The sequence below is a fragment of the Zootoca vivipara genome, chromosome 6, assembly GCF_963506605.1.
Source record: "Zootoca vivipara chromosome 6, rZooViv1.1, whole genome shotgun sequence".
Taxonomy (NCBI): domain Eukaryota; kingdom Metazoa; phylum Chordata; class Lepidosauria; order Squamata; family Lacertidae; genus Zootoca; species Zootoca vivipara.
The window spans coordinates 95,929,169-95,954,584 of record NC_083281.1 but is presented as its reverse complement, the minus strand read 5'-3'; the positions used below and the strand labels follow the sequence as shown (position 1 = coordinate 95,954,584).

Below are 25,416 nucleotides of genomic sequence, written 5' to 3'. Positions count from 1 at the left end.
TATCGCCACTAAGCAAGTCTTTTTAATGTATAGTTTATTTTTCTCAATACACAATGTAAACTGAGAGAAAAGAGTGTTGGAAGTCTAACCAGCATTTTCTCTCTTCCATTCACTCCTGTGCTTTCACATGTAGATGTAATTTGCAAAGCATCCTCAATTCTTCATAGTGTATATAAGGAAGATAATGTGTCTGGGGAGGGGGGAGTAGAAAGGGAAAGCTATATTTTACCTTATACATGCATGGAAAATAACAATGGAGGCCAGAGGTATGCAGATTGCCCCAAAGGAAGATAATTTCCTTAAGGGTTGATGGCCATGATTCTTCTTGCAAAACACCTTTGCCATATTTTTTAAAATGAATTTTCTTTCTTTGCATCTGAAGAACATGGGTGATACCCAACTATGTTGTGCACAAAATAGACCCATTGAAATAAGTAGAGATGAAATACTTGATTTCATTGCATATTCCACTGGATAGCACCCCATAATCTGGGTATTTCTATATACTTCTTTTGGTGACACTTTTCTGGTTTGATGTAAATATTCTTCAGAGAGAGGTGTTGTATCTTGAGTTTTGAAAACTTACACAAAACAAAACCCTGTTTGTAGGTTCGTAGGTCACCCATTGCCTTTTGTTGCAGTTCCTAACCAGGTTCTGTGCTGTCTATTACAAGTGCACTTGGGATACGCTCCTGCCTGCCTGCCTGCCACCTCCTTCCTTCCTTCCCTCCCTCCCTTTTGCTTTTCCAGGAGTCTGTTATTTCCTTGGATTTATTAAGCAGCTATTAATTCCTTTATATTACTCTTAACTGGCAAGCATAATGCTAAGACGGATTGGACTTGCATTTTTACTAGCACAGCTGGCTTTATATTTTTCTTGCTTTGTGAATTAGTTCAGAGGAAGAAAACTGTGCTATCCCAAAGCTTTTCCTTCTTTGCTGGATAGCTGGATCTGTTAAGTAGTGCTTTGTTTTTGTTTCTTTTACAGAAAGTAGGAGTAACAGGAGCCCCTGATCCACAAGTCCGCTGTCCATCAGTCATCGAGTTTGGGAAATATGAAATCCACACCTGGTATTCCTCTCCATACCCACAAGAGTATTCCAGGTACAACACAGGCCTCCTCTCCATTATACAGCTTACATTATGCAGCTGAATGTTTAGCAAGAGTAGGAAATGAAGTGTAACTATGTGTTAAGCCTGACAAGCTCATACTGTAAAGACATGCTCTTCCTTAAAATTAGGACTGGATGTCCTCTGAACAAACCAAATGTGTAACCAAGTTACATTATGCAGTGTATATATATTATATATAGGTATTTGCTTGTTTAGCATACATTTTTTTTAAGGTTGAAGCTGTCAAAGAATTTTGAATATATTTTAGTAAGCACTGTGACATTGGGGGTTGGGGGGGGGGAGAGAGCAAAGAGCATGGAAATTTGAGTGTAGTGGCTGGTGTGCAAAAATAGTAGCAAGGATTGGAGACACAGGATTTTGAAACTTTGCCCGGCCCCCCTCAGATCCTTCTGCCACTGATTTTCTTCTTGAAGTAAAGGCATTTTATTTGCAACTGTGAGAGTTGGCAACTTGCTTTTAAACAAACACAAGCACAGAAATGTTAGCATGTCACATTGTGTTGGGTTCCTCTTGTTTATCTGATCTTCACATACTGTATAGGTACAGATCTGCTCTACTTATAACCAAGGAAAACCAGACAATATTTAGTGATAACTGAAAGTAGTATTCAGACTAATCAGAGCTGAGCTTCCTCCTATCTTTGGGATTAACATACTGAAAGACTTTGTTTTATTAAACGTTTTGTAAATATAAGTGTTGCTTTATTTTCTGTACAGTGCAACAAAGAAACAGAAGAGCAGAATTTCTATTTTATTGAAATTTGTATGATTGGGAGGGCCATAGCTCAGTAGTACAGCATCTGCTTTCCATACAGGAGGTTCCAGGTTTCATCACCAGCATCTCCAGGTAGAGGTAGGAAGGCCCCCTGTCTGAAACCCAGGGGAGCGCTGCCAGTTTGTGGAGGCAATACGGAGCTAGATGGGCCAATAGGTCTGACTCGATAATAGGCAGCTTCCTATGTATGTTCCAGTTGCCAGTTGCATAAATTAAGGGGGGAGGGACAGTACTGGAAAGGGGCCTATGGGGTCCCTTCATATCCAGTGATGGACACCCTTGGTAAACTATAGGCTAGAAGTAATCCTAAGAGCTCTTTGTTAAGACCCTCAGTCTCAGTAACTGAATCCAACCAAATTACACATTTTAACCTGCTCTTATGCTTTTTTTTGTTTCTATATTGCCTCCTGTATACCCAGCTTTAAGGCAATGGACCTTTGTGGGAATTGCCACAGTAGAGATAACAGTACTGATTACCTTGCAAAACTGCTCAATGCATCCATGCCTTTAATCTTGCAGGCTGCCTAAGCTGTACATTTGTGAATTCTGTCTTAAGTATATGAAAAGCAGAACTATCCTTCAGCAACACATGAAGAAGTGTGGCTGGTTTCATCCCCCAGCCAATGAAATTTACAGGAAGAGCAATGTTTCAGTCTTTGAGGTAAGTGTCAAAGATTATTAGCTGCTGTTTATGTACCTGCCTGAAGCTCTGGGGCTTAATCTGCTGTGAGCTTCCCAGAGAAGAACTGTTGTAATAATATTATAATAATAATTTATTATTTATACTCCACCCATTTACCTGGGTTTCCCGAGCCACTTTGGGCGGCTTCCAACAGAAAAATAAAATAATTGATTAAAGATTAAAAGCCTCCCTAAACAGGGATGCCTTCAGGTGTCTTCTAAAAATCTGGTAACTGTTTTTCTCTTTGACATCTGATGGGGGGGGCGTTCCACAGGGCGGGCGCCACTACCGAGAAGGCCCTAATTCCCTTGTAATGGGCTCTAATCATGGCTAGAATCCCCTCTTTGGGAGGCTGAGGGCAGCCCACTTTGGGCAGAACAACAGTTTGGAGTGAAGAATTGGTTGGTAGGAAATGGGTTTAGCACAGACCCACATATTTATTATATACTGTATTTATATGTGTGTGTTATATTTTTGTTTTAAAAACCCCCAGAACTGTCTTACTTTTGTAATATTTAATGAGTGTCTCAGTCCATTTGGTAATGATTGGCTCCAAGATAGAAGTATATTGGCATTTTTAATTATGTACATCCCTCTTTGGAAAAGGTTGGTAGTGTGAGGAGTGCTGGCCGCTTTGGGCTTCTCCTCAAAGTGACTACTTACCTCAGGCTGCATCCTTTAGTTCTTGAAGCTACAAATCCTTAGATGGTTTGTGTCTGTTTGGTATAATCCTACTTGATTTAAGCAGATCATTTTATGTTGTGGCCTGCTAGCAGTTCACAAGGGATGGTGTCTTGACCTGTTCTCCATTTCTCTAAGGTGGATGGCAACGTCAGTACCATTTACTGCCAGAACCTGTGTCTATTAGCAAAACTCTTCCTGGATCACAAGACGCTTTATTATGATGTGGAGCCATTTCTTTTCTATGTGCTGACGCAAAATGACATGAAGGGTTGCCACCTGGTTGGCTATTTCTCCAAGGTGAGTGGTGGTGGGGATTTCCACTTGTTGGTGTTCTGTTGGGTGTCATAGAATCATAGAATTGGAAGAGACCACAAGGGCCATCCAGTCCAACCCCCTGCCAACCAGGACATACCATCAAAGCATTCCTGACATATGGCTGTCAAGCCTCTGCTTAAAGACCCCCAAAGAAGGAGACTCCACCACACTCATTGGCAGCAAATTCCACTGTCGAACAGCTCTTACTGTCAGGAAGTTCTTCCTAATGTCTAGGTGGAATCTTCTTTCTTGTAGTTTGACAATACCTAAGGGAACTATAAACCAGGAGCATATCTATCATGCACTTTTTAAAAAATATGCACCAAGTTAATCCAAATATTGGGTGGTGAAAAGCTGGATTCTTAAGCTTTTACTAATTGGTTGCTTTGTTTTTGCTAATCATGAGAGGCACAAGGCACTTCAGGCCTTTGCTTAACTACTGGAACTACACTTTTACATGCCTATGCTTGCACTTAAAAGAAAAAAGGCTGGGAATTGGGAATGTGTTTTTGAGACTGAAACTCTCAGTAAACTGAATTCTGCACCCAATATTGCATTTCACACTTTTTTGTGCTTGTGTGATTTGCTTCATACACACAACCCTGACTATGGCCAAATACCTAGTGTGTGCAAAAAGGCTATTAACTTTCTTTTGTTCTTACTGTCAAGTCTTGTGTGTGATTAGACTTGCTATTTTAAGGCCATCATTCTATGGCTATACCTCTGGAAAAGTCTATTCACACTGGTATGACTTGTATCTAAGAAAATCTAATTGGATTTGAATTGTGTGTAAACTGAAAGTGATTCATTTTTCAGCAGATCTAAATTTTCTCCCTCCTTAGTGTATTGGATATAACCAAACTAGTGTCCAGTCACACTTCTGAAGTTATGGGTATATTTTTATGGGTTCCAAACAGAATCCAGGGATTTGAAGCAGTTAATCAAAGCAGCTTTCTTTTTTATGCTGTTGAACAGAGTGTATTCTCTAAGGAGCATGAATTCCAGCTTGGCAGCTCTGAGGGGAGAGGGTTTTAAATGACTTCCTAGTCCCTTGGGAGGTGAAGAGGAGAGTTAGTTGGTGAAGTAAACATTAATTGTTACCTCCAATGAGCTGGCTTCTCAAATCAGATGCTGATCTCATTTCAGAGCTTTTGTTTGCATTTTGGGAAAGAGACCATGGAGGCTGAATGTGGCTTTAGTATTCCTCACACAGTGACAGAGAGTTACTTTGAAAGGCCCGTCTTAACACCCCCCCCCCAATAGAAGTTGTTCTTTCCTTCAACACTTTCAGAAAAGGAAATACTAATGTAGCCATCCTATATCCCATAAGCCCACCTGCAGATGGATTTTTATTTTGTCTTAGCCCCACCCCCCCACAAAGATTCTTTATTGCTTTGGAAATCTCTGAGGATTTGAAAAGCCCTTTGTGGGGAAGTAGGGGGAGAAGTTTGCTGTAAGTACAAGGCCCTGAAATAATGTATTACAGGGGAGGGGCCATAATTCTGGTGGTGGTGCAGGTTCATTCTTGGGCATCTTTAACTAAAAAGGAACACAGGTAGCAGGACTGGGAGGGCTTATGTGACTGAGACCCTGGAGAGCCACTGTCACTTGGAGTAGTAGACATTACTGCACTAGGGGCATGAATGATACAGCTTTGCAGAAAGCAACTTTGTGTGCTCAGTGATAGTTCTTTCTTCCTTTTTCATCCTGGCTGTGATCACAGAAGTTCCGTGGCTTGATAATGTCTTGAATTCTTTCCTTGGAGACTTGCTTTTGGGGTGATTGTGATTTACCCCAATTAATTCCTCATCGAGAAGAAGTTCTTTTCCATCTTGCTAATTGTCTGTATTTCTCTCTCTCTCTCTCTCTCTCTCTCTCTCTCTCTCTCTCTCTCTCTCTCTCTCTCTCTCTCTCTCTCTCTCTCTCTCTCTCTCTCTCTCTCTCTCTCTCTCTCTCTCTTACTAGGAGAAGCACTGCCAGCAGAAATACAATGTTTCCTGCATAATGATTCTTCCCCAGTACCAGCGCAAGGGCTATGGCAGGTTCCTCATTGATTTCAGTAAGTATATCCTCATTTTTCTGCCCTTTTCTTCAGCTTCAGATTAGTTTATGAAACCATGCAATTCTCCAGCAGTGTTTCTTAAGTTGCACTTTATTTCAAGATCATTAATTATCTGAATTGCCTACTTTTTGGGATTCCAGCCGGCATCCCTTCCCCAACTGCTTTCTTGCACCCCAGATGCTTGCACACAAGTCCCCCTCCTCCCCACATCAGCCCACAAGGACATCTAAGATGGCACTTCAGAATTTGCTCTTCTTTCCTGCTTTCCTAGCTGTGTGGAGAGGCAGAAATTTTATTTGTATGTTTAAAAGGCTGTTTATATCCTGTCTTTTCCACTTTATCATGCAAAGTGGCTAACAAACACATCAAATCCTTTACCAGTAGTCTTTATCCTTTTCACTCCTGGGACTCACCTGTAGCATTTGAAGACCCACTTCTTATTTTTTGATCATATATTTGTGTGAATTTATTGACAAACAGTAGCATAAATTTATTTGCATTTTGTCTGAAACACAACCTGATTAGGGAAGGTGACCAGTTTGCAAATCTACTACGGGCTTCTTCTTTCAGAAGAGAGCAAAGCAGACCATTAGGGCCAGCCCTACTGTTAGGCAGAACAAGGTAGCTGCCTCAAGCAGCAGGTGCTGGGTCTGGTGAGGGCACCCATTTCTTCTGAGCCCCCTGACCACTTGCTCCTATTGGAGGAGGGAGCTGTGTGTACCTCAAAGCCTGCCTTGTAGCCCAAAGCTTTCTGATGTGGTAGAGGTGTTGCTAGGTGCGGAAATCAGTTTGAACTGCCAGTCAGGCTGGCTTCTGTGGGCACCATCTTGCCTTTCACTGCAGAAAGCAAAACATTTTTAACTGGCCCTACTGATGGTTATGACATATCTATGCAGGTGTTGTTGTTTAATTTCCCATTATAAATGTTTGTCTGAAGTATGAACGTATCTCAGTATACATGGCTAATTTTGAGTTCTATAACTTGTGGAAATGTAGGCATTAAATATAGAATTTCAATTTTTTTCTGTTCAAATTAGTTTTGTACTAAATATTCAAGAAAAAATATTAATATTACAAAGGAACAAAGGCACATATATCCTTAAAGCTTTTATGATCATCACATAAAGGAAAACAAAGAAGCAAGGTGCCTTTTCTGGAAGGCTCAATGGCAGTGGCATCAAATGCAAAGGGAATACAGCCACCTTGCTTTCTGGAGGGAAAGCAAAGAGCCAGTTCCAAAGCTAAGCTAACTGCCTTTCGCCAAGTCCTTCTATCTTTTAAATGAGGAAGATCCTTCTTAATTTTATCACTGACCATCACTTCCGACGGGCATCTTTCCATTTGGTGAGGAGTGAGGCCCACATTATTCATTCTTGAAGGAATGCTGATGCTCACTCACTCATCGTCAGGAAAAAACACATGTACTGTAGAACCGGACGAGGGGACGTCTGGCTCTGACCATTGGTCATGCTGACTGGGGCTGATGGGAGTCAGAGGCCATTTGCAGAGCCACAGGTTCCCCATTCCTGCTAAAGAACTTCCAGCAGCAAAACCCTTTCATTAGCATTCTTTTAATGCTAAAGTTTGTCCATGTAGCAGTACAGTGTGCTTTAATGCTTAGTTTACATAAGTGCTTGCCTTGAGACAGTAGCTCCTTCATTTGCTTTACTATCACATTGCCAAGACTGATGTGCAAGTTGAAGGTTTGTGAAAAGTCACCAGATTATGAAGGTTGGTTGGTTTTGTATTTGAACTTACAAATGAAGAGTGGAGGGAGTTGATTCAAACAGAATTTTTAAACAGACAGGTGAATGGTGAGCCCTGCTACCTGGGCGGAAGAGCATCCTTGGTGAATTCTGCACCTGGAAAATCAAGTTGCAGCTGCCTTTTAGTCCTCACAGTGGTATCTTGTAGCAGCCCTTGGACTTCAAGGCTTGAGTGACGTAATGTAGTGTCCTTAGGATTACCCACAGAGAAACCCTGTGTCTCTCCATATGTTGCTGGGCTGACATTCCCATCAGCCACATGGCCAGGGGCCAAAAATGTCATTGTAGTCCAGCAACACCTGTAGAGCAGGAGCAGGAGGTTCCTCCAGGCCTGTTTTTTAAAGTAGCAGTGAGAATGTAACCCTGCAACTTGCCTGCTGATGAGGGCAAGTCATAGGGAGTGTGAACTGAATGGGCTTTCCATGGCTAACAAAAGCTTCATATCACCTATGTATTTCACGAGTATCTGTTAAACAACTTGCTTCAAACCAGTAGGCTTGGCTAGATCACCCTGTTACGTGACAGCAGCCTTGTGGCATGATAAATACAAAACAAATACATTTTGGCATATACTTTTGTGGACTAGGGTCCACATGAAATCTGCTATAAAATCGCTCACATCAGTGGCTTTAGGATAATTCTCTGGAAAATAAGGGAAGAGAAGGAGATGAAGGCATATGTAGAGGTTGCAAAGGTAAAAATAACATGTCTGATAGAAAGTGAGTCGGTTGTTAATGGTTGTATTTTGGATCTAGCAAGGTGGAGTGAATTGATACAGTCAGCCCTGTGTTCAAACAGCAGGAGTGAAAGAGAGAATTACTGTGGGAAGTACTAAAAAATAGTAAGAGGGCCAGGAAAATGGAATTTGACCAAAATACTCTGGATAAAATAAGCATTTGAGATAAAGAAGTGCCTGGATTTCCAGTTCCCAAACAGTCTTGTGTTGACCTAGAGGGAGTTTGCCAGAAAATGGGATCAAATTATGTTTGGATTCCCTGTCTACAGAGGTATGAGTTGTTGTTTTGAGCATACCTATACAGAATCTACATTTCTAGTCCTCTAAAATTGCTCTTAATTTCCAGTAATACATTATATGTTCCCCTGTTCAGAGTTACAATACCATTATTTGGGCACCTAATAATACAAGGTGCCATTTATGTTTGAAATAATTCTTGGACCATCTGATTTCCCTAATAAATGATGATGGAGTTCACGCACATCCTCCATTAGCAACTTGCTTCATAGGGCATAAGGATGGTCTAAAGTGGTTTGATCATGTCATTGGTTGTGGTTGTTTGGAGGCCCTGCCTATCTATCCTTGCCTCTCATAGCAAGCTCAGCTGATGAATGCCAACGGGATTATGGCCAAAATGGAGCTGCAGCTAAAAAAAAACAAGAAAGAGGTATGCTTTAGGAAGAGGGAGGAAACCTTAAGGTTTGCAGAAAGGCAAACAATCAATGAGCATGGGGAACAGCAAACAATAGAGCGTTGGTACAGCAAACTAAATACAACATAATAGGCATCACTGAAACCTGGTGAGATGAGTCTCATGATTGGAATGTAGTAATAGAGGGATACAATCTATTTCAGAGAAATAGACCAAACAGGAAAGGAGGAGGAGTGGCATTATATATCAGAGATGTGTATACCTGTGAAGAGATTCAGGATTTAAAACTTCAAAGCCAAATTGAGAGTATCTGGGTCAAAATTAAAGGAGAGAAAAATAACAGCGATCTCATTGTGGGAGTTTACTATAGATCCCCAAGCCAAACTGAGGACACAGATGATGCCTTCCTGGAACTGATGGCCAAGCATTCAAAAGGAAGTGAGATAGTAGTAATGGGGGATTTCAACTATCCTGATATTTGTTGGATGTCAAACTCAGCCAAGAGCATAAGGTCGAACAGATTCCTCACTGGCCTTGCAGACAACTTCATTGTCCAGAAAGTGGGAGAAGCAACAAGAGGATCAGCCATTTTAGATCTGATCCTAACCAATAGTGATGACCTGGTTAGTGGGGTGGAAGTGGCAGGATCATTAGGTGGCAGTGACCGAGTTTATTATACAGTGGAAAGGAGCAACCAAACATACTAAGACTCAAATCCTAGACTTTAAGAAAGCTGACTTCAGAAAATTTAGGGAAACGCTGGTTGAGATCCCATGGACAGAAATACTAAAAGGGAAGGGAGTTCATGATGGTTGGGAGTTTGTTAAAAGCATAACTATTAAAAGCACAACTTCAGGCAATACCAATGAGACAGAAACATGGAAGGTGCCTAAAGAAGCCAGGGTGGCTATCTAAAGAACTTTTAACCAAGTTAAGATTTAAAAGGGATATGTACAAAAAATGGAGAAAAAGGGAAACCACCAGAGAGGAATTCAAACAAATAGCCAGCACGTGTAGAGACAGAGTCAGAAAAGCTAAAGCACAGAATGAACTCAGGCTTGCTAGAGAAATTAAAAGCAACAAAAAGGGTTTTTATGGGTATGTCCGTAGCAAAAGGAAAAACAAGGAAACAGTGGCGTCACTTAGAGGAGAAGATGGTGAAATGCGAACAGGGGACAGAGAAAGGGCAGAACTCCTCAATACCTTCTTTGCCTCAGTCTTCTCCAAAAAAGAAAACAATGCCCAACCTGAAGAATATGGAGCAGATGATTCAGCAGGGGAAACACAGCCCCGAATAAGTAAGGAGGTAGTACAAGAATACTTGGCTACTTTAGATGTATTCAAGTCTCCAGGGCCAGATGAACTACAGTATCCAAGAGTATTAAAAGAACTGACAGAGGTGATTTCAGAACCACTGACAGTTATCTTTGAGAATTCAAGGAGAACAGGCGAAGTCCCAGCAGACTGGAGGAGGGCAAATGTTGTCCCTATTTTCAAAAAGGGGAAAAGAGAGGACCCAAACAATTACCGCCCAGTCAGCCTGACATCAATACCAGGAAAGATTCTAGAGCAGATCATTAAGCAAACAGTCTGTGAGCACCTAGAAAGAAACTCTGTGATCACTAAAAGTCAGCATGGGTTTCTGAAAAATAGGTCATGTCAGACTAATCTGATCTCATTTCTTGACAGAATTACAAGCCTGGTAGATGAAGGGAACGCTGTGGATATAGCCTATCTTGATTTCAGCAAGGCCTTTGACAAGGTGCCCCATGATATTCTAGTAAAGAAGCTGGTAAAATGCGGGCTAGACAATGCTACCATTCAGTAATTGTAATTGGCTGACTGACCGAACCCAAAGGGTGCTCATCAATGGCTCCTCTTCATCCTGGAGAGAAGTGATTAGATGGGCTTGAGAGCATCCTGAGCAAGTTTGCAGATGACACCAAATTGGGAGGGGTGGCTAATACCCCAGAGGACAGGGTCACACTTCAAAATGACCTTAATAGATTAGACAACTGGGCCAAAGCAAACAAGATGAATTTTAACAGGGAGAAATGTAAAGTACTACACTTGGGCAAAAAAAATGAAAGGCACAAATACAGGATGGGCGACACCTGGCTTGAGAGCAGTACATGTGAAAAGGATCTAGGAGTCCTGGTAGACCACAAACTTGACATGAGTCAACAGTGTGATGCAGCAGCTAAAAAAGCCAATGCAATTCTGGGCTGCATTAATAGGAGTATAGCGTCTAGATCAAGGGAAGTAATAGTACCACTGTATTCTGCTCTGGTCAGACCTCACCTGGAGTACTGTGTCCAGTTCTGGGCACCACAGTTCAAGAAGGATACTGACAAGCTGGAACATGTCCAGAGGAGGGCAACCAAAATGGTCAAAGGCCTGGAAACAATGCCTTATGAGGAACGGCTTAGGGAGCTGGGTATGTTTAGCCTGGAGAAGAGAAGGTTAAGGGGTGATATGATAGCCATGTTCAAATATATAACAGGATGTCATATAGAGGAGGGAGAAAAGTCGTTTTCTGCTGCTCCAGAGAAGCGGACACGGAGCAATGGATTCAAGCTACAAGAAAGAAGATTCCACCTAAACATTAGGAAGAATTTCCTGATAGTAAGAGCTGTTTGGCAGTGGAATTTCTGCCAAGAGTGTGGTGGAGTCTCCTTCTTTGGAGGTCTTTAAGTGGAGGCTTGACGGCCATATGTCAGGAATGCTTTGATGGAGTTTTCTGCTTGGCAGGGGGTTGGACTGGATGGCCCTTGTGGTCTCTTCCAACTCTATGATTCTATGAACAAAAGGGAGGGGGAAATTCTCCAAACAACTGTGTGAAGAATGAGAAGGCTTAGTGGCGACTGTGGCCATTGCAGGGAGGGGGGGGCAGGGGAAAGGCCATGATTTGCTGACCAGAACCCTGAGCAGAAGGAGTTCTGCTCTGCAATATTTTTTTTTGCAAGTTTCACTTTTTTCACTGTAACAGAAAAAATCTGCCACGTAGTGGCACGGTTTATATCCATTTACAGTTAGACATAGTGTAGCCTGCAAGACCTTTCCCGCTGATTTACCAGCGTTTGCTTCCATGATCCCATGGGAATTGGTACTGAAACACTTCTTGGTGGCTAGGGGGGATTGGTTGACCTTTTCAGAAATTGAAGGTCTTAATTGGAGGGTGTTCTGTCCATGTTTCTGAAAAATTCAAAATGCCTTCAGCACAGATTAGGGTCATGTATCTCCTTGTACTCTGTGTGGAAGGGGGCGGGAAATGCTGGTGACCTCTAGAGAGAAGAGCTTCTGGGTCCTGTGGGAGCCGTTGGCTATTGTTGTGGACTTAAATTCCAGTCAGAGTGCCTGACCTTATAGCTGAATAAGGAGCAGACACTCAAAGAGGGTAGGCTAGCTTCCGTACAAAGCCCAGTCCTAAGTGCTTTCTGCTTTCTCTCAGGTTATCTCCTATCAAAGCGTGAAGGCCAAGCAGGATCCCCAGAGAAGCCGCTATCTGATTTGGGTCGTCTATCTTACATGGCTTATTGGAAAAGCGTAATCTTGGAGTGCCTTTATCACCAAAATGACAAGCAACTCAGCATCAAGAAGCTAAGCAAACTGACGGGCATCTGCCCTCAAGACATCACTTCTACCCTGCATCACCTGCGAATGCTTGACTTCCGGAATGATCAGTGAGCATCGTAGAATTGGAGGGCCAGAAATGGCAGGGTCATAATTAAAGACATGGCTGTGCCCAATGGGAGATTTCTGTGGAAGCACTGTAAAAGTGCAATAGTTTTGGGTGTAAAACTCTGCTTCCTCTTAAGGGGGGCCAAAACTCAAATCATACAAATTTCTAACCCTTACTGTTCTGGTACACTGAGGGCAATGTCTTTCAGAATGTGGGAAGCAGAGGGATTACATAATTTACTTACTATAGTCATATTCTGCATTTCAAGATACGGATCTTTTCAAGGTGCATCAAAATTAATTTCAAAGCAGGCTAATGTAGAGGGATGGGGACATTCTCCTGTGCAAGCAAGATGGTCTCAGGTGAGACATGAACTCAGCTTAGTGCCAAGTGCTTGATGGTGCAAACACTGACTTGCTTAAAGGCAGTTAAACTGCTTCTCTCCATCTGAAGCGCCAGTTTTAAATTCTTGCCTGACTGAAGCCACTGCTGAAGTCGGTCCCTGGTGTCTTTTTTGCTGACTTTGAAGCTTCTCTTTTCTTTTCCTTGTTGGCATTGCCTGCTATGATTGTGGTGTGAGGAGTTTATGGTGGGGCTCTTGGAGTATGTGTGACTTTCCCATTAAGGAAATAATTTTCCCCTGGTGTGTGTTGGGCTCACTCAGTGTGAACAGTTTGTGTGTGTGATTTAACAGTCCGTTTAAATTTTTTTTGAATTTTTTTCCCCTTTTAAACATATATAGTCACACCATTATTATCCGCTTAACTTCTTTGGCTCTTTAGAGCCTATCGACTTCCTTCCCTCCCACCTCTTGGCTTTCAAAAGTAACCTTTATCTCACAGCATTTTATATGTTTTCCAATTCTAATATAACTCATTACAAAATACCTCAAAGTTTAAATAAATGTAGAAAGGTAAAAAAAAATCTCATTACAAGTCTTCAGATAATCCTACTAATGTTGTTAATTGCTTACAATGATCTTTCAAATATTGTGTAAATTTACTCCAGTCTTTTTGGAATACAGTACTTGGTCCTGCTGGTTTTGGATTTCCCCCGTCAGCTTTGCCAGTTCCGCAAAGTCCATCATTTTCATCTGCCACTCTTCTATAACAGTCCGTTTTTTACCTTTTTCATAGAATCATAGAATTGTAGAGTTGGCAGGGACCCGAGTGTCATCAAGTCCAACCTCCTGCAATGCAGGAATATCTGCTGAAGTGTCCATGTCAGATGGCCACCCTAACCTCTGCTTAAAAACCTCCAAGGAAGGAGAGTCTGCAACCTCCTGAGGGAGTCTGTTCCACTGTCAAACAGCTCTTACTGTTACAAAGTTCTTCTTGATGGAATCTCCTTTCTTGTAACTTGGAGCCATTGCTCCTCTATAGCAGGAAAAACAAGCTTGGTCCATCTTCCATGTGGCAGCCCTTGAGATATTTGAAGATGGCTCTCATATCTCTTCTCAGTCTCTTCTTTTCCATGGTAAACATACCCAGCTCCTTCGACCACTACTCAGAAGGCTTGGTTTCCAGACCCTTGATCATATTGGTTGCCTTCTGCATATGTTCTGTTTATTTAGCCACAGTTTAAGTTTAGGCCCAGCCCATTTTCCCGCCCATGTGCTGCTTAAATACAAAAAACAAAAATCCACCCCACCATTTTGTGTCTGTTCAGTTCTTCCTGGTTTTCCAACAGCCTGTCTCCCTACAATCCTGTCTCCCATGTTGTGGTTATTTTTGCCCCATGCCTTTTCTGGCTTAGGGGGGGAAATAATTAAAGACTGTCAGTGCCTGCAGTAGCAGCATGGAAGTTAATAAGGAAGCACCAGCACACAAGAGACCTGGAAGCATCTGTGGCAGCAAGCATAACACCTAACATAATTGCTGCCATTATGGGATCCCTGAGGGGACTGAGCATGAAAGGCTTCATGTCGGCAGCAACTGCAGTTCTGCAGCTATAACTGGTGCTTCCTAGGTAGGCAGTAGCCACCGTTTGTGAGCTTATCAGGGCTTAGCTAGCTCACCCCGGGTCAGCTGCCACTGCCTTTTGTGGAAGCAGTCAGTGTGTAAAGGCAGAGCAGTAACGGCAGGGAAGCCCCTACAGAAGCCCCAGTCTCAATCCTTGACCAGTGGTGGCATTGAGAGGGCACAGCAGTTTTCACAATCCTGGATGAGGCTTTGTTGAGAAGGCAATGTCAGACAGTTCTTCAAAGGGAATTGGCGAAGGAGACCTTGTTTCTCAGAGGTTGTTGCACTGGCTGTGACCACCCGGCATCTTCCAGGAAGATGCAACGTTCTGTCACAAGGGCCATTTCTTCCTCAACAGGTTGAACCTGACCAAGTTTGAACACAAGTGCTTGCTGAAGAGTGGCTTGCCTTTAGATTTGGTGAATACCATTCTAGCTTCAAGATATCCTTCTCCAATTTGTATTTATCGATCAGCATGGTCAGCATTTCTGCACTGGTGCAAGCAGAATCGAGTGCAGCTGGATAGGATAGGGCTGGCATTAGAGATTTTCTGTCTTTCCCCTCCAAAAGGACTTACACCCCAACACGTTGTGAAGATAGGTATCAGCATTGTGGTCTGTCTTGTCTGACACTCAGGAGGTTTCTTCAGGTGCTCTTCCTTTCCTTAGTTTCTTAAAGAGGCTACAATAATAAACCTACCCATACCTCAGGTGGAATTGCATACAGAGCTAAAGACTCTGCAATGACCAACGTTTAAACATTCAAAATCATTCTCTATGTTTGTTACGATTTAGGGTTGTATTTCCTATCACTGTTACTTCAGCAAGGCAAGTTTCTGAACTGAATGCGCTATCTGAAGCCAAACACCTTCATACGCTGCATCAAGACCAAGTAGTATTATGGAGTGATTCTTCTTTTAGTCTGAAAATCAATACACATTTTCATGGACAGTAAGAGCTCATTCTTCCAACTTTTTGTCCTTCACCTGAACATCCTGCAGAGAAGGCATGGCATTCTCTGGATGTGAAAAGATCTTTGAAGATTCACTTGCATGTACAAAGCCATTTAGACAGTCATTATTTGCATCTTTTCATTCAAATGGATTAGGAAAGAGAGTTTCAAATTCCACTTGGTCTTAGTGACCTGAATAGGGCCTGAATAAATATGCCATATAATGTGTTGCACTTGATGCCACCATATAAAATTACAGTACACTCAGCTACTGGGGCAGGGGCCAAATGATCAGACCTCTGCAGGAGGTTACTACACATTTACAAAGCACTACAAAATGGATTTATATGCCTTGGCTGCAGCACAGACTCCTAGACCAATAGGCAGCTACATGGGCACACTTTTGGACACTCCACCTGAGACCATTTTACATGCACAAGAGAAGGGACTGCTGGTCTTATCTGGAAAATTTCTCTGTGCATGTAATGATAGTCTCTGGGCTGCACTCTATATTTCACAGTGCCAGTTACTGGGGTGTGAGTTTGTCATGGGAACAAACAGTGTTGTATGGTTAGGTTGTTGTTTGTGCAGTTGAATGCTTGTCTGTGTTTTTGTTTCTTTTGTGTTACATTTCTGCTCTTAAGTTTTGTCATGAACAAAAACTAGTGCTACAGAGGGAAAGAGACAATTTACGTAACTGCCTTTGAAACAGTTTGTGTTTATGCCATAAAGCACTAGGGGCAGCTCACATCTCAACTGAGACTATATTTACACGCATAGAGAAATTCCTTTCAGGTAAGACCAATGATCCCATACAGCTGAAAATTCTCTAGTGTTCATCTGTCTGTCCCAAAATTTCTAGTAGTCACAGTGCAGGCATTCAGTGCCTTGTCCAACTGCTTCCTCCACCCTCTAGCATAGCTAATGGGAACAGGAAACTTTTCCATAACACGTACAGACCTTGTGTTGAATACATTGAACAAAAGAGTACAAGCCCCACTGAAGCAAACTCACTTCTGCTGAAAACACAATTGCTTATTCTCATCATTAAGGCTAACTAAAAAGTAATTCTGTACTCAGGCAATCAGAATTCTTCACCAAGAGCAGCTGAATTCTGTAATTGTTCTAAATCCTGCAGATCAATCAAATTTGCAGGTTTCTTTTATTTACTATAATTTTAGCATTGCAAGGGGATATAAACACTACCATGTGATTAACTTGCTGATTTACTTTGATTTCTGAGACATCAGCACATTTTCAAACAATAGGGATAGAAATGTGCATTTTATTAAATCAAACCTGAGATTTTTGGGAAGCTCAGCCCAAGCTTTTTGGCTTTGGAGCTTATTTTTGTTGCTAAAACACAATCATTGCATTGCAGGATTTGGGGTTTTGAGATTGTTGCCGTTTTAGCCAAGGCACTAAGAGCCTTCCAATACCTTGCCATTTTGAGGCACAAGAAGCCAGGAAAGCTGGTAGATATATTTTCTTTTCCTGCAACAGATGCTTAGCTGCCTTTAAGGATTCTTCATTACCTTGCACTCGGCATCAGTTCCAGTGTCATCTGAGTTTGATTCTGGGCTGCAAGTTTCAAAGGGAAGTGAGAAAGAAATGTCATACACAACTTTTTGTCAAAATTTCACATGAGTCACTTTAGGAATTTCAGAGCTGACTTTAACCTATTTGTGCACCTCAAATGCTATTTTGATCCATTTGCCTATTTTTGATCCATCCAGACTATGGCAGCTGCTCAGTAATGTGACAGTCTTTTGGGACCCCCCTGCTGGTCACCCTCCCTTCCTCCCTGCATCTGTACATTTGTTACCTGTACTTAAACGTCAACATTTGGCTGAATCATTTTTTCCTCATTCTCAGATTTGTGATTGTCCGGCGGGAGAAGCTTATCCAAGACCATATGGCAAAGCTGAAACTGAATCTCCGGCCTGTAGTTGTAGATCCAGAATGCCTACGCTGGACTCCTGTCATTGTTTCAAACTCAGTGGTTTCAGAGGATGAAGAAGAAGGAGAAGAAGCTGAAGATGGGGAAAATGAAGAGCAGCAACCACAGCAAAGGGAAAGAGAGGTAGAGGTCAGTGAGGAATAGGTATTTATATATGCATGCAATTGTGGAGTAATTACCAAAGCAGCCACATGTGTGCCCCGTATGGCAGAGGGATGAAAAGGTGCTAAAAGGATGGCTAAAAGCCAGCTGAAGTTGCTCAGGAACGTAATGGGAAAAGTGGATCCCCTTTATCTTTCCATCAAGTCTGTATTAATTTGCCCAACCTCTACATATGCCACATTGGGAGGAATTTTATTTGAAAAGGTGGGGTAGGAACAAATAAACATGAAACTTCGTTATCCTGAGCCAAACCATTATTTATTGTTTAAATTTATATCTAGTACTTTCTCCCAAAGGAGTCCAGGGCAGCAAACAAGAAAACACAAAAACTAACAAAATATTTAGAATGTTAAAAACACCTGGGAACGTTTAAAAACAGCCACGTATCCTCACAGCTAATAATTTCCAGGTTGCTAGAAATAGGAAGAGAGTGCAGTGCAATGATTAGAGTGTTGGACTAGGACCCAGGAGACCAAGGTTCAAGACCCCCACCCCCGGCCATGTAGCTCACTGGATGACCTTGGACCAGTCCTTGCATCTCAGCCTAATCTACCTCACAGGATTGTTCCAGAGATTATATTAGGGGGAGAACCATGTACACCACCTTAAGCTCCTTGGACAAAGGGTGGGATATAAACACATTAGGCTAGAAAATTAAATTAGTATGTTGTAGCCATTAAATACCTGGACAAATGGAAATGTTTTTCAAAACCTCCTGAATGTTGTAAATACCTGGACAAATGGAAATGTTTTTCAAAACCTCCTGAATGTTGTGGAAGGGGTTCCATAAGTGAGGAACCAGTACTGCAGTGATGGCCAAACTTGGCCCTCCAGCTGTTATGGGACTACAATTCCCATCATCTTTGACCACTGGTCCTGTTACCTAGAGATGATGAGATTTGTAGTCCTGAAACAGCTGGAGGGCCAAGTTTGGCCATCACTGCAGTACTGAGAAGGCCCTGCCGTGGGTCAACATCAACCAGGAAGTCCCAAGAAGGGGTGGCACTGTCAAAAGGGCCTGCTTTGATGGTTTTCGGGCCCGAGGCGGTTGGTATTGAGGGAGGCTGTCTTGGGTCTCAAGCCCTTTAGGGTTTGTTTACTGGTACAAATTCAGACTGGTAGCTCACCGGCAGCCAGTGAAGCACATCCAGGACCTATCAAATTGCCCCACTCACCAACCTAGCAACCTTATTCTGCTGTAGCGGCAGCTTCTGGATTGTATTCAATCACTAGAGTATGGGCAACTGAGGTCAGGCTAATAGCTGGCAAACTAGCCTAATTTGGGTGCAATCACTCCTATCTGCAGAAGCCACCTGGCTGGAATCCAGGAATGCTCTTGGACTGCAAAGGACCCGAGAATCACCCACTGTTTAGTCTCAGTATATTGGCCTTCATCTAGCTCAGGCACGTCAAACCTGCGGCCCTCCAGATGTTTTGGACTACAATTCCCATCTTCCCCAACCACTGGTCCTGCTAGCTAGGGATCATGGGAGTTGTAGGCCAAAACATCTGGAGGGCCGCAGGTTTGACATGCCTGATCTAGCTCATCACTTCAGCCAGGCACCAGTCCAACCTCACAGCTTTTGCTGATTTAGATGGAAGGAGGGAGAGGAAGAGAGCTGTGTGATATTAACATATAAATGTTGAATTAGCATATGAGACATAATGGACCCCGTGGGACCCCACAGCTCAGAACTCATGGGGCTGAGCAACATTCCTCTAGTCTTACCTTCTGGTAATGACCCTGCAGGCAGAAGCAGATTTGCTGCAATACAGTGCCTCTAGCTCCCAACCCCCTGATTGGTTTCAAAATGAGACTATGGTCAATGATGGCAAAAGCCATTGAGAGATCAAGGAGAACCAAAAGGGTTGTTCCCACCTCCTGGTCTTTCTCTTCTGATAAAGGCAATCAGTCAGGGCAACTGAGGCTGTTTTAATACTAAAAATGGGCATGAAATCAGTCTGAAATGGGTCTAGATCACCTTTGCCCAGATACCCCTGCCACTTGCTGACTATCACGTTTTTCAGAAATGAAATACTAAAGACTGGGCCGTAGTTTTCTGAAACCACTGGATGCAGGTATTGGGCTTAATTTCCTCACATAGTAAGACATTTATGACTCCTTGGACCCATCCACCCAACATTCTGCTGGATTTTGCCAGCCACGATGGACGGGGGTGAAGAGGGCATGTAATGGTCTGACTACTAGAAGTGTTGTTCCTGTCATCAAGCTGCAACAACTACAAAAGATCTCACAGGCTTTGCTCCTTTCTGCACTCAAGACAGAAGCCTTCCTACTCTGCAACCTGAAATCCTTTAACTGGAGATGATTAGGACTGAATCATGGAACAGTGCATGTACTATTCTTGAATAATGGGCTTAGGTCTGATAATTTGGCTCATCCGAACTTAAACCCCTGGGGTCTATTGCACTCATGAACCCAGTTTCGGAATAAAAATATTCCCTATGTGGCCTATATAGTGACGGGAAATTTATGCAGCTTGGATGGAAAGATGGATAGGATTGTTCAGATGAGGTTTTCCATAGTCATTGGTAGACCTGCATGGGAAGTGTAGAAAAATTGAGGCCAAGGAAGGAGAGCAGAAAACGCAGGGAAGTAGTGGTGGGGCCCAGGAAGAGGGAGTGGGCTTGAGGGTGGAAGTCGGCTAGCTAATGGGGAGGTATGTGGGAGAGGAAAACTGGTGGGGGAATCGGAAGAAAGGAAAGGTGGACATGACCAGGAGTTGTGGAATGAAGGAGAGATCAAGATTTTCCCAATCTTTGGCTGCAGAACCAACTTTCTCAGCAACCTGATGTCTGTAGGAATTAACAGTTGCATGAAAGTCTGAAATAAAATAGTTTGGTTTTCTTCTTTATACCAGGTGATCAAATCTGTATCCTGGGAGAAAAAAGAGAGAGAGTCTTACTTTCCTTTGGAGAGTGAAAAAAAGCCAGACATTGTTTCTCCAGCCAATTCTGTGCGGCCAAACAAACAAAGTCTTCCCCTTGCTGGTCTTCCTGCAAACAACCAGATTCCACGGAGGGGCCGTCGGAAGAACAAACAGCCACGGGAGTCCTTTGCAGAGAAGGATTTGAAACTGCTTTTAGAGGAGAAGTCAGCCATGGCCAGGGGAGGTCGCTGTGGGGAGTGTCAGGAAAAGGCAGCTGCAGCTGCTGCCGCTGCCGCTGCTGCTGCTGCTTCCCGAGAGAGATTTGGGGAGACTGAAGAGAGAACCACTTCCTCCCAGGGACAGTGTGGCAAATGTGAGGAAAAGTCCCCGGCTCCCCGGGGACACTTTGGCAAAGATGAGGAAAAGTCCCCCATCTCCCATGGGCAGTATGGCAAAGGGGAGAAGCCCTCGGTGACTCAGAGGAGATACAGCGAAGGCATGGAAGTGTGGAGAGGGCAGCTTAAGACCCACGAGCCCCTCAAAGGCAGACTCTCCAAGGAGTGCGACCGAATACCCCAGCAACACCGCGAGGGTGAGAGGACACTGCCGAGGCACTTCAGTGAAAGCAGTGAAGAGGAGGGGGAGGAGCCTGTCAGCCCCTGCTCCACCTCCCCACCAGTTCTCACCAAACCCACCTTGAAGCGAAAGGTGTGTCTTTCTCCCTTTCTGTCTGCTTAGCAGCTCCACACAACTCAGAGTTTTTCTCCTTGTAGCTCCACATTGAACCCTTTTGCCCGTGTTAGCTTCTGCTTGCCTGTTGAATCTCTCTCATTCCTTGGATAGGTTCCTTAAAAGCTATTGAGTCTGTAGCAGGGGTCAGCAACCTTTTTCAGCCACCATCCCTCAGACCATGGGGTGGGCCGGACTTTTTTTTTGAGGGGGGGGGGAATTAATGAATTCCTATGCCCCATAAATAACCCAGAGATGCATTTTAAATAAAAAGACACATTCTACTCATGTAAATACATGCTGATTCCCGGACCATCTGTGGGCCGGATTGAGAAGGCGATTGTGCCGCATCCGGCCCACAGGCCTTAGGTTGCCTACCCCTGGTTTGTAGGCTTTATGTGCTATGCGTAAGAAGGTGATCATATTCAGGACTGTGTATGCTTTTAATAATAATAAGCCCAGAAAAACTTAATTTTGTAATTTAGTTTTTTGCAAATTTACTGTTTTATAAGTAGCAGTTCAGGGAGGGAACTTTCAACCCCCCCCCCCATTTTGCAAGTTAAGGGAGTGACGTCTCACTCACAACCATTGGGACTCTTATCCAACGGGTCTTCTGGCTTCTGAGATTTTTATCTTTATGCCAGGGAAATGCAGTAGGTTTAGGCTTTGAAAGAGGGCCCTGGGGGGCCCTAGGATATTGAGGACTTCTCTCTATGGGCAGAGAATGTCTCCAGAGGCCTCTTCGTTGCAGCTACAGTTAGTTCTCTACTCTCCGTATTTTGATGGTAGGTGCAGTGGGGGGCCTGGCATGCCCTTGACACGGGTGGGGGGGGGGGGGTAGGGGCGGAATATGCCAGTCCTGAAACTGGAGTACTTACATGTTCTCCAGTCGCCTCCCCTCCTTCCTGTCCTGGCCAATGTGAACCCATAGGAAATGACAATGCCCCCTACCCGGATGTCTCCTCTCCCCATGCTATAGAGCTTCTCTCTCTGTTAGTTTCCCACTTTCAGTGGGAAACATGCCTCACTGAGTTGTGCTGTATGTAACCATCTGTCACTTGGTTGTGGTTGTTTGTGCAGAAGCCCATTCCCCGGAAGAGGCGGGTCCGCAAGCGCAAATATCACAACAGCAGCGTTGTGACAGAAACCATCTCTGAAACGACTGAGGTCCTGGATGAGCCTTTTGAGGACTCCGATTCTGAAAGGCCCATGCCTCAACTGGAGCCCACCTTTGAGATGGAGGATGAGGAGGACGAGGAAGAAAGTGAGCTGTTCCCGAGGGGATATCTTCGCCGCCTCTCTCCCCAAGGCTCCCTCAGGCACAGGCCCTCCTCAAAGAGAGGATCTCAGGGTGGAGAGGAGTCTGATGATGCCACTGGTAGGTTTCTCAAGAAAAGCTGTCAGTGGGTGCTTCAGTGCAGTGTAACTTGCTATAAGAAAGGTAGCTAACTGCTCCCTCCCTGCACTCAGTGCCCATATGAAACATGCAAGATTGCCCAGTCCCAGGAATACGTGACTTTTCCTGTATAGGAGTTATGCAGTGTGTGGCCCTGGCTAGAGCATTCGCTCCATCCCTCTCTGCCACCAGCTGCCCTACAGCATGTTGAAGGGCAGAAATGCTCTCGTGTGGTTGGACTGAGGAGGAGCTGTGGAGACCAGTTGGAAGCTGCGAAGGGGCAGCAGGAAAAGGGGTTGCAGGATCGCCAGAGATGTGACAACTAGGGAAGAAAATGTGGGGAGACCATGGATGTGGGAAAAGACAAAGGGCAAGAGCTACCAGAGCCCTTGGACCAAGGGCAATCTGTCACACACACACACACACACACACACACACACATACACACACACAGGTTCTTGGGCTTCCACCAGCCAGTATGGCCATGAGTGTTGCAGGCTAAAACATCCGGAGCGCCACAGGTTCCCCGTTCCTGCCTTGGGTGGCAATGAAACTTCTATTGAAAGGGATGAGGGCAAAGGCCAAGCCCCAGGGGGCCAGCTGGTGACATACAAGTTGCTTAAGGAACTGGGATGAACTCCATGGCCTACTGGTAGGGGTGGGGTGGGGGAATTCAACAACAACAATGAGCAAGCTTACCAGGGCAGGCATCTGTTGTCCCTCCTTTCACCTGGTGGTAAGAAAGTAGAAGGTAAAGCACCCACTTCCATCACATAGCCTGTTAGTTTCAGTGTGGTTCATTTAGTGAGATCAGTCACTGCAAAGCAGAAGCACGGGCATTTTGAGTCCTGTAGTCAGCATATATATGCCACATGAACCAAAGGCTCTCAGCAACCAGATACCATCTCCGACTGGCCTAGTTTTTGTGCAGGTGCTGCATATAAAAGCTCTTTTAATGTTTTGTTTATATCCATGATGAAAACAAGGCATTTTATCAGAATCATTCTTTATAGCAATCATTTCCAGTATTTCAGTCAAAAGCTTACTCCTAAGGGGTACACAGAATGGACTGCACAGTACATAATGTACAGTGTCCGCTGCATGGGCTTTAGATTCCCCAAGACTAGATTTACAGGAATCTCTTTAAGTACCTTCTTTCTAGATTAGCTGAATGCCTTTTCTGGAATCAAAGAGCTGGAAAAGCATTCCTCAGAGAACAGAATATAAGATCATAAAACTAAGTTACATAATAGAAAGCAGTATCATTGAGGATGTTCTGTGTCTGATCCTTTATCTGCAACCCTCCATTCATCTGTTACCAAGCCATTATAAGACAGTAGCAGTCCACATTTCTTCATCTAATAGGCATTTGTTCAGTTCCATAAGAACCGGAATTAGTTCATTCTTCACCCTCCTGCCATTCTCCTTTTGCCGTCGATGACATGGTGGGAAAAGTTCATGCTAGGCTGTAGCTTCTTAACCTTCTCCAAAGTGCTTTTGCATCTAGCCTTGAATTTAGACTATTAAGCTGCATTTAACTTTTAAGAGGTTAAACAGCAGTCACTAAGCCCAGATGTCCCTGTTCTGTTAAGTGTAGTTTTGTAGTAATCTGTTAAGCAGATGGTTATGCTCTCTACATGTGAATGAGTCAATTACTGTAAAATACTTGGCTATAATGCTCTATTACCTTTTTTCAAAACTGCAGTACAAAACATTTGAATCTGCTCCCACTGATTCCTCCTCCTTCCAGTAGAGCAGCCTTTTTCATCCTTGGGTTCCTAGGTGTTTTGGGGTTACCACTTCCCTCATTCCTGACTGTTGCTTCTGCTGGCTATGGATGATGGGAGTTGTAGTCCAACAATATCTGTGCGCCCAAGGTTGAGAGAGGCTAGTATGCCACATGGGAGCAGCTGTTGGCAAGATAGATGCTGTGGATTGAATTAGGAAGATTGAGGTGTGTGGAAGATCCTACCTTGCAGAGGCTTTTGGCTCCAACTGACCCTCTTACCACAATCCACAAGGAAATGATCCTCTTGTGCAAAGCTATGAATTATTCTTTCAGTTCTTCTCTATCCCACTCCCCCCCCACCCCCCAAATTGTATAGCCATACTTGCCCCCCTGGGCTGCTGGTTAATGCACTGTGAACATGGGAAAGGGGCTGTATCAGGGGGGGGGGGCTGAGCTCTAAAGTATGAAAAGGCCTTTCTGCAGTGTGCACACTGTGTGTCCCTGTGGTGCCCTGTGCCTTTGTGTAGTTTTGCAGCTCGCTTCTAGTCCCAGCCACAGCACAGCTGTGCAAGAGGCCACCAGGAGTGCAGCCTCAGCCTGGCTCACAGGTACCCCTACTGCTGTCTAAGAGTGCCGCAGGCTCCGGCTAGTTCTATCACAGTTGTTACTACACCCCTGTGCCACAGAGCTGGGAAGTCGTACATCTCAAAGCTGGAAAAGGTTGGGCAATCTTTGCAAATGCCATGGCACAAGCTGTAGTTGGTGGCTGCGAATATGTTCATTTCATTAGATTATATATACACCGCTTAATACAACAAAGTCTCCAAGTGGAACACACAAATTGCAATAATAAAATCACAACCCAAATGTCTGTACATGATATTTAAACACCATAACAATCCCGTAAAACATTAAGCAAAACCTTAAAGCAGAAATACTGAAATGGTGCCTATAGGCTGCTACAAGTGCTGCAAAGAAAAGACATAGTGACCCACAGCTCTGAAGAGTCAGTGACAGCGGTGGGCTGGATGGAGAAAATTCCTTCTGTCAAGGCAGCTTCATTTGTTCATTGCATTATCTACAAACTCAAGGAGTGATTTTCTGCCTGTCCTTTAAATAGCAGGCTCTTCCCATGAAAAGCTGAGCAGCA

At 43.7% G+C, this 25,416-nt stretch overlaps 1 protein-coding gene across 2 annotated transcripts in view; it reads left to right on the top strand.

Annotated features, from left to right (window-relative positions):
• The window catches only part of KAT6A (lysine acetyltransferase 6A), a 71,638-nt gene that overhangs the window by 40,203 nt on the left and 6,019 nt on the right, over nucleotides 1-25,416 (top strand). The window contains exons 8-15 of one of the 2 annotated variants that reach the window (XM_060276428.1): nucleotides 989-1,104; nucleotides 2,428-2,569; nucleotides 3,410-3,571; nucleotides 5,555-5,648; nucleotides 12,257-12,488; nucleotides 17,275-17,482; nucleotides 20,404-21,120; nucleotides 22,222-22,519. In XM_060276428.1, the coding sequence (XP_060132411.1) occupies nucleotides 989-1,104; nucleotides 2,428-2,569; nucleotides 3,410-3,571; nucleotides 5,555-5,648; nucleotides 12,257-12,488; nucleotides 17,275-17,482; nucleotides 20,404-21,120; nucleotides 22,222-22,519 (1,969 nt within the window). Of the gene's footprint in view, nucleotides 1-988; nucleotides 1,105-2,427; nucleotides 2,570-3,409; nucleotides 3,572-5,554; nucleotides 5,649-12,256; nucleotides 12,489-17,274; nucleotides 17,489-20,403; nucleotides 21,121-22,221; nucleotides 22,520-25,416 lie in introns of both variants that reach the window. The other variant, XM_035117427.2, reaches the window with a different exon arrangement.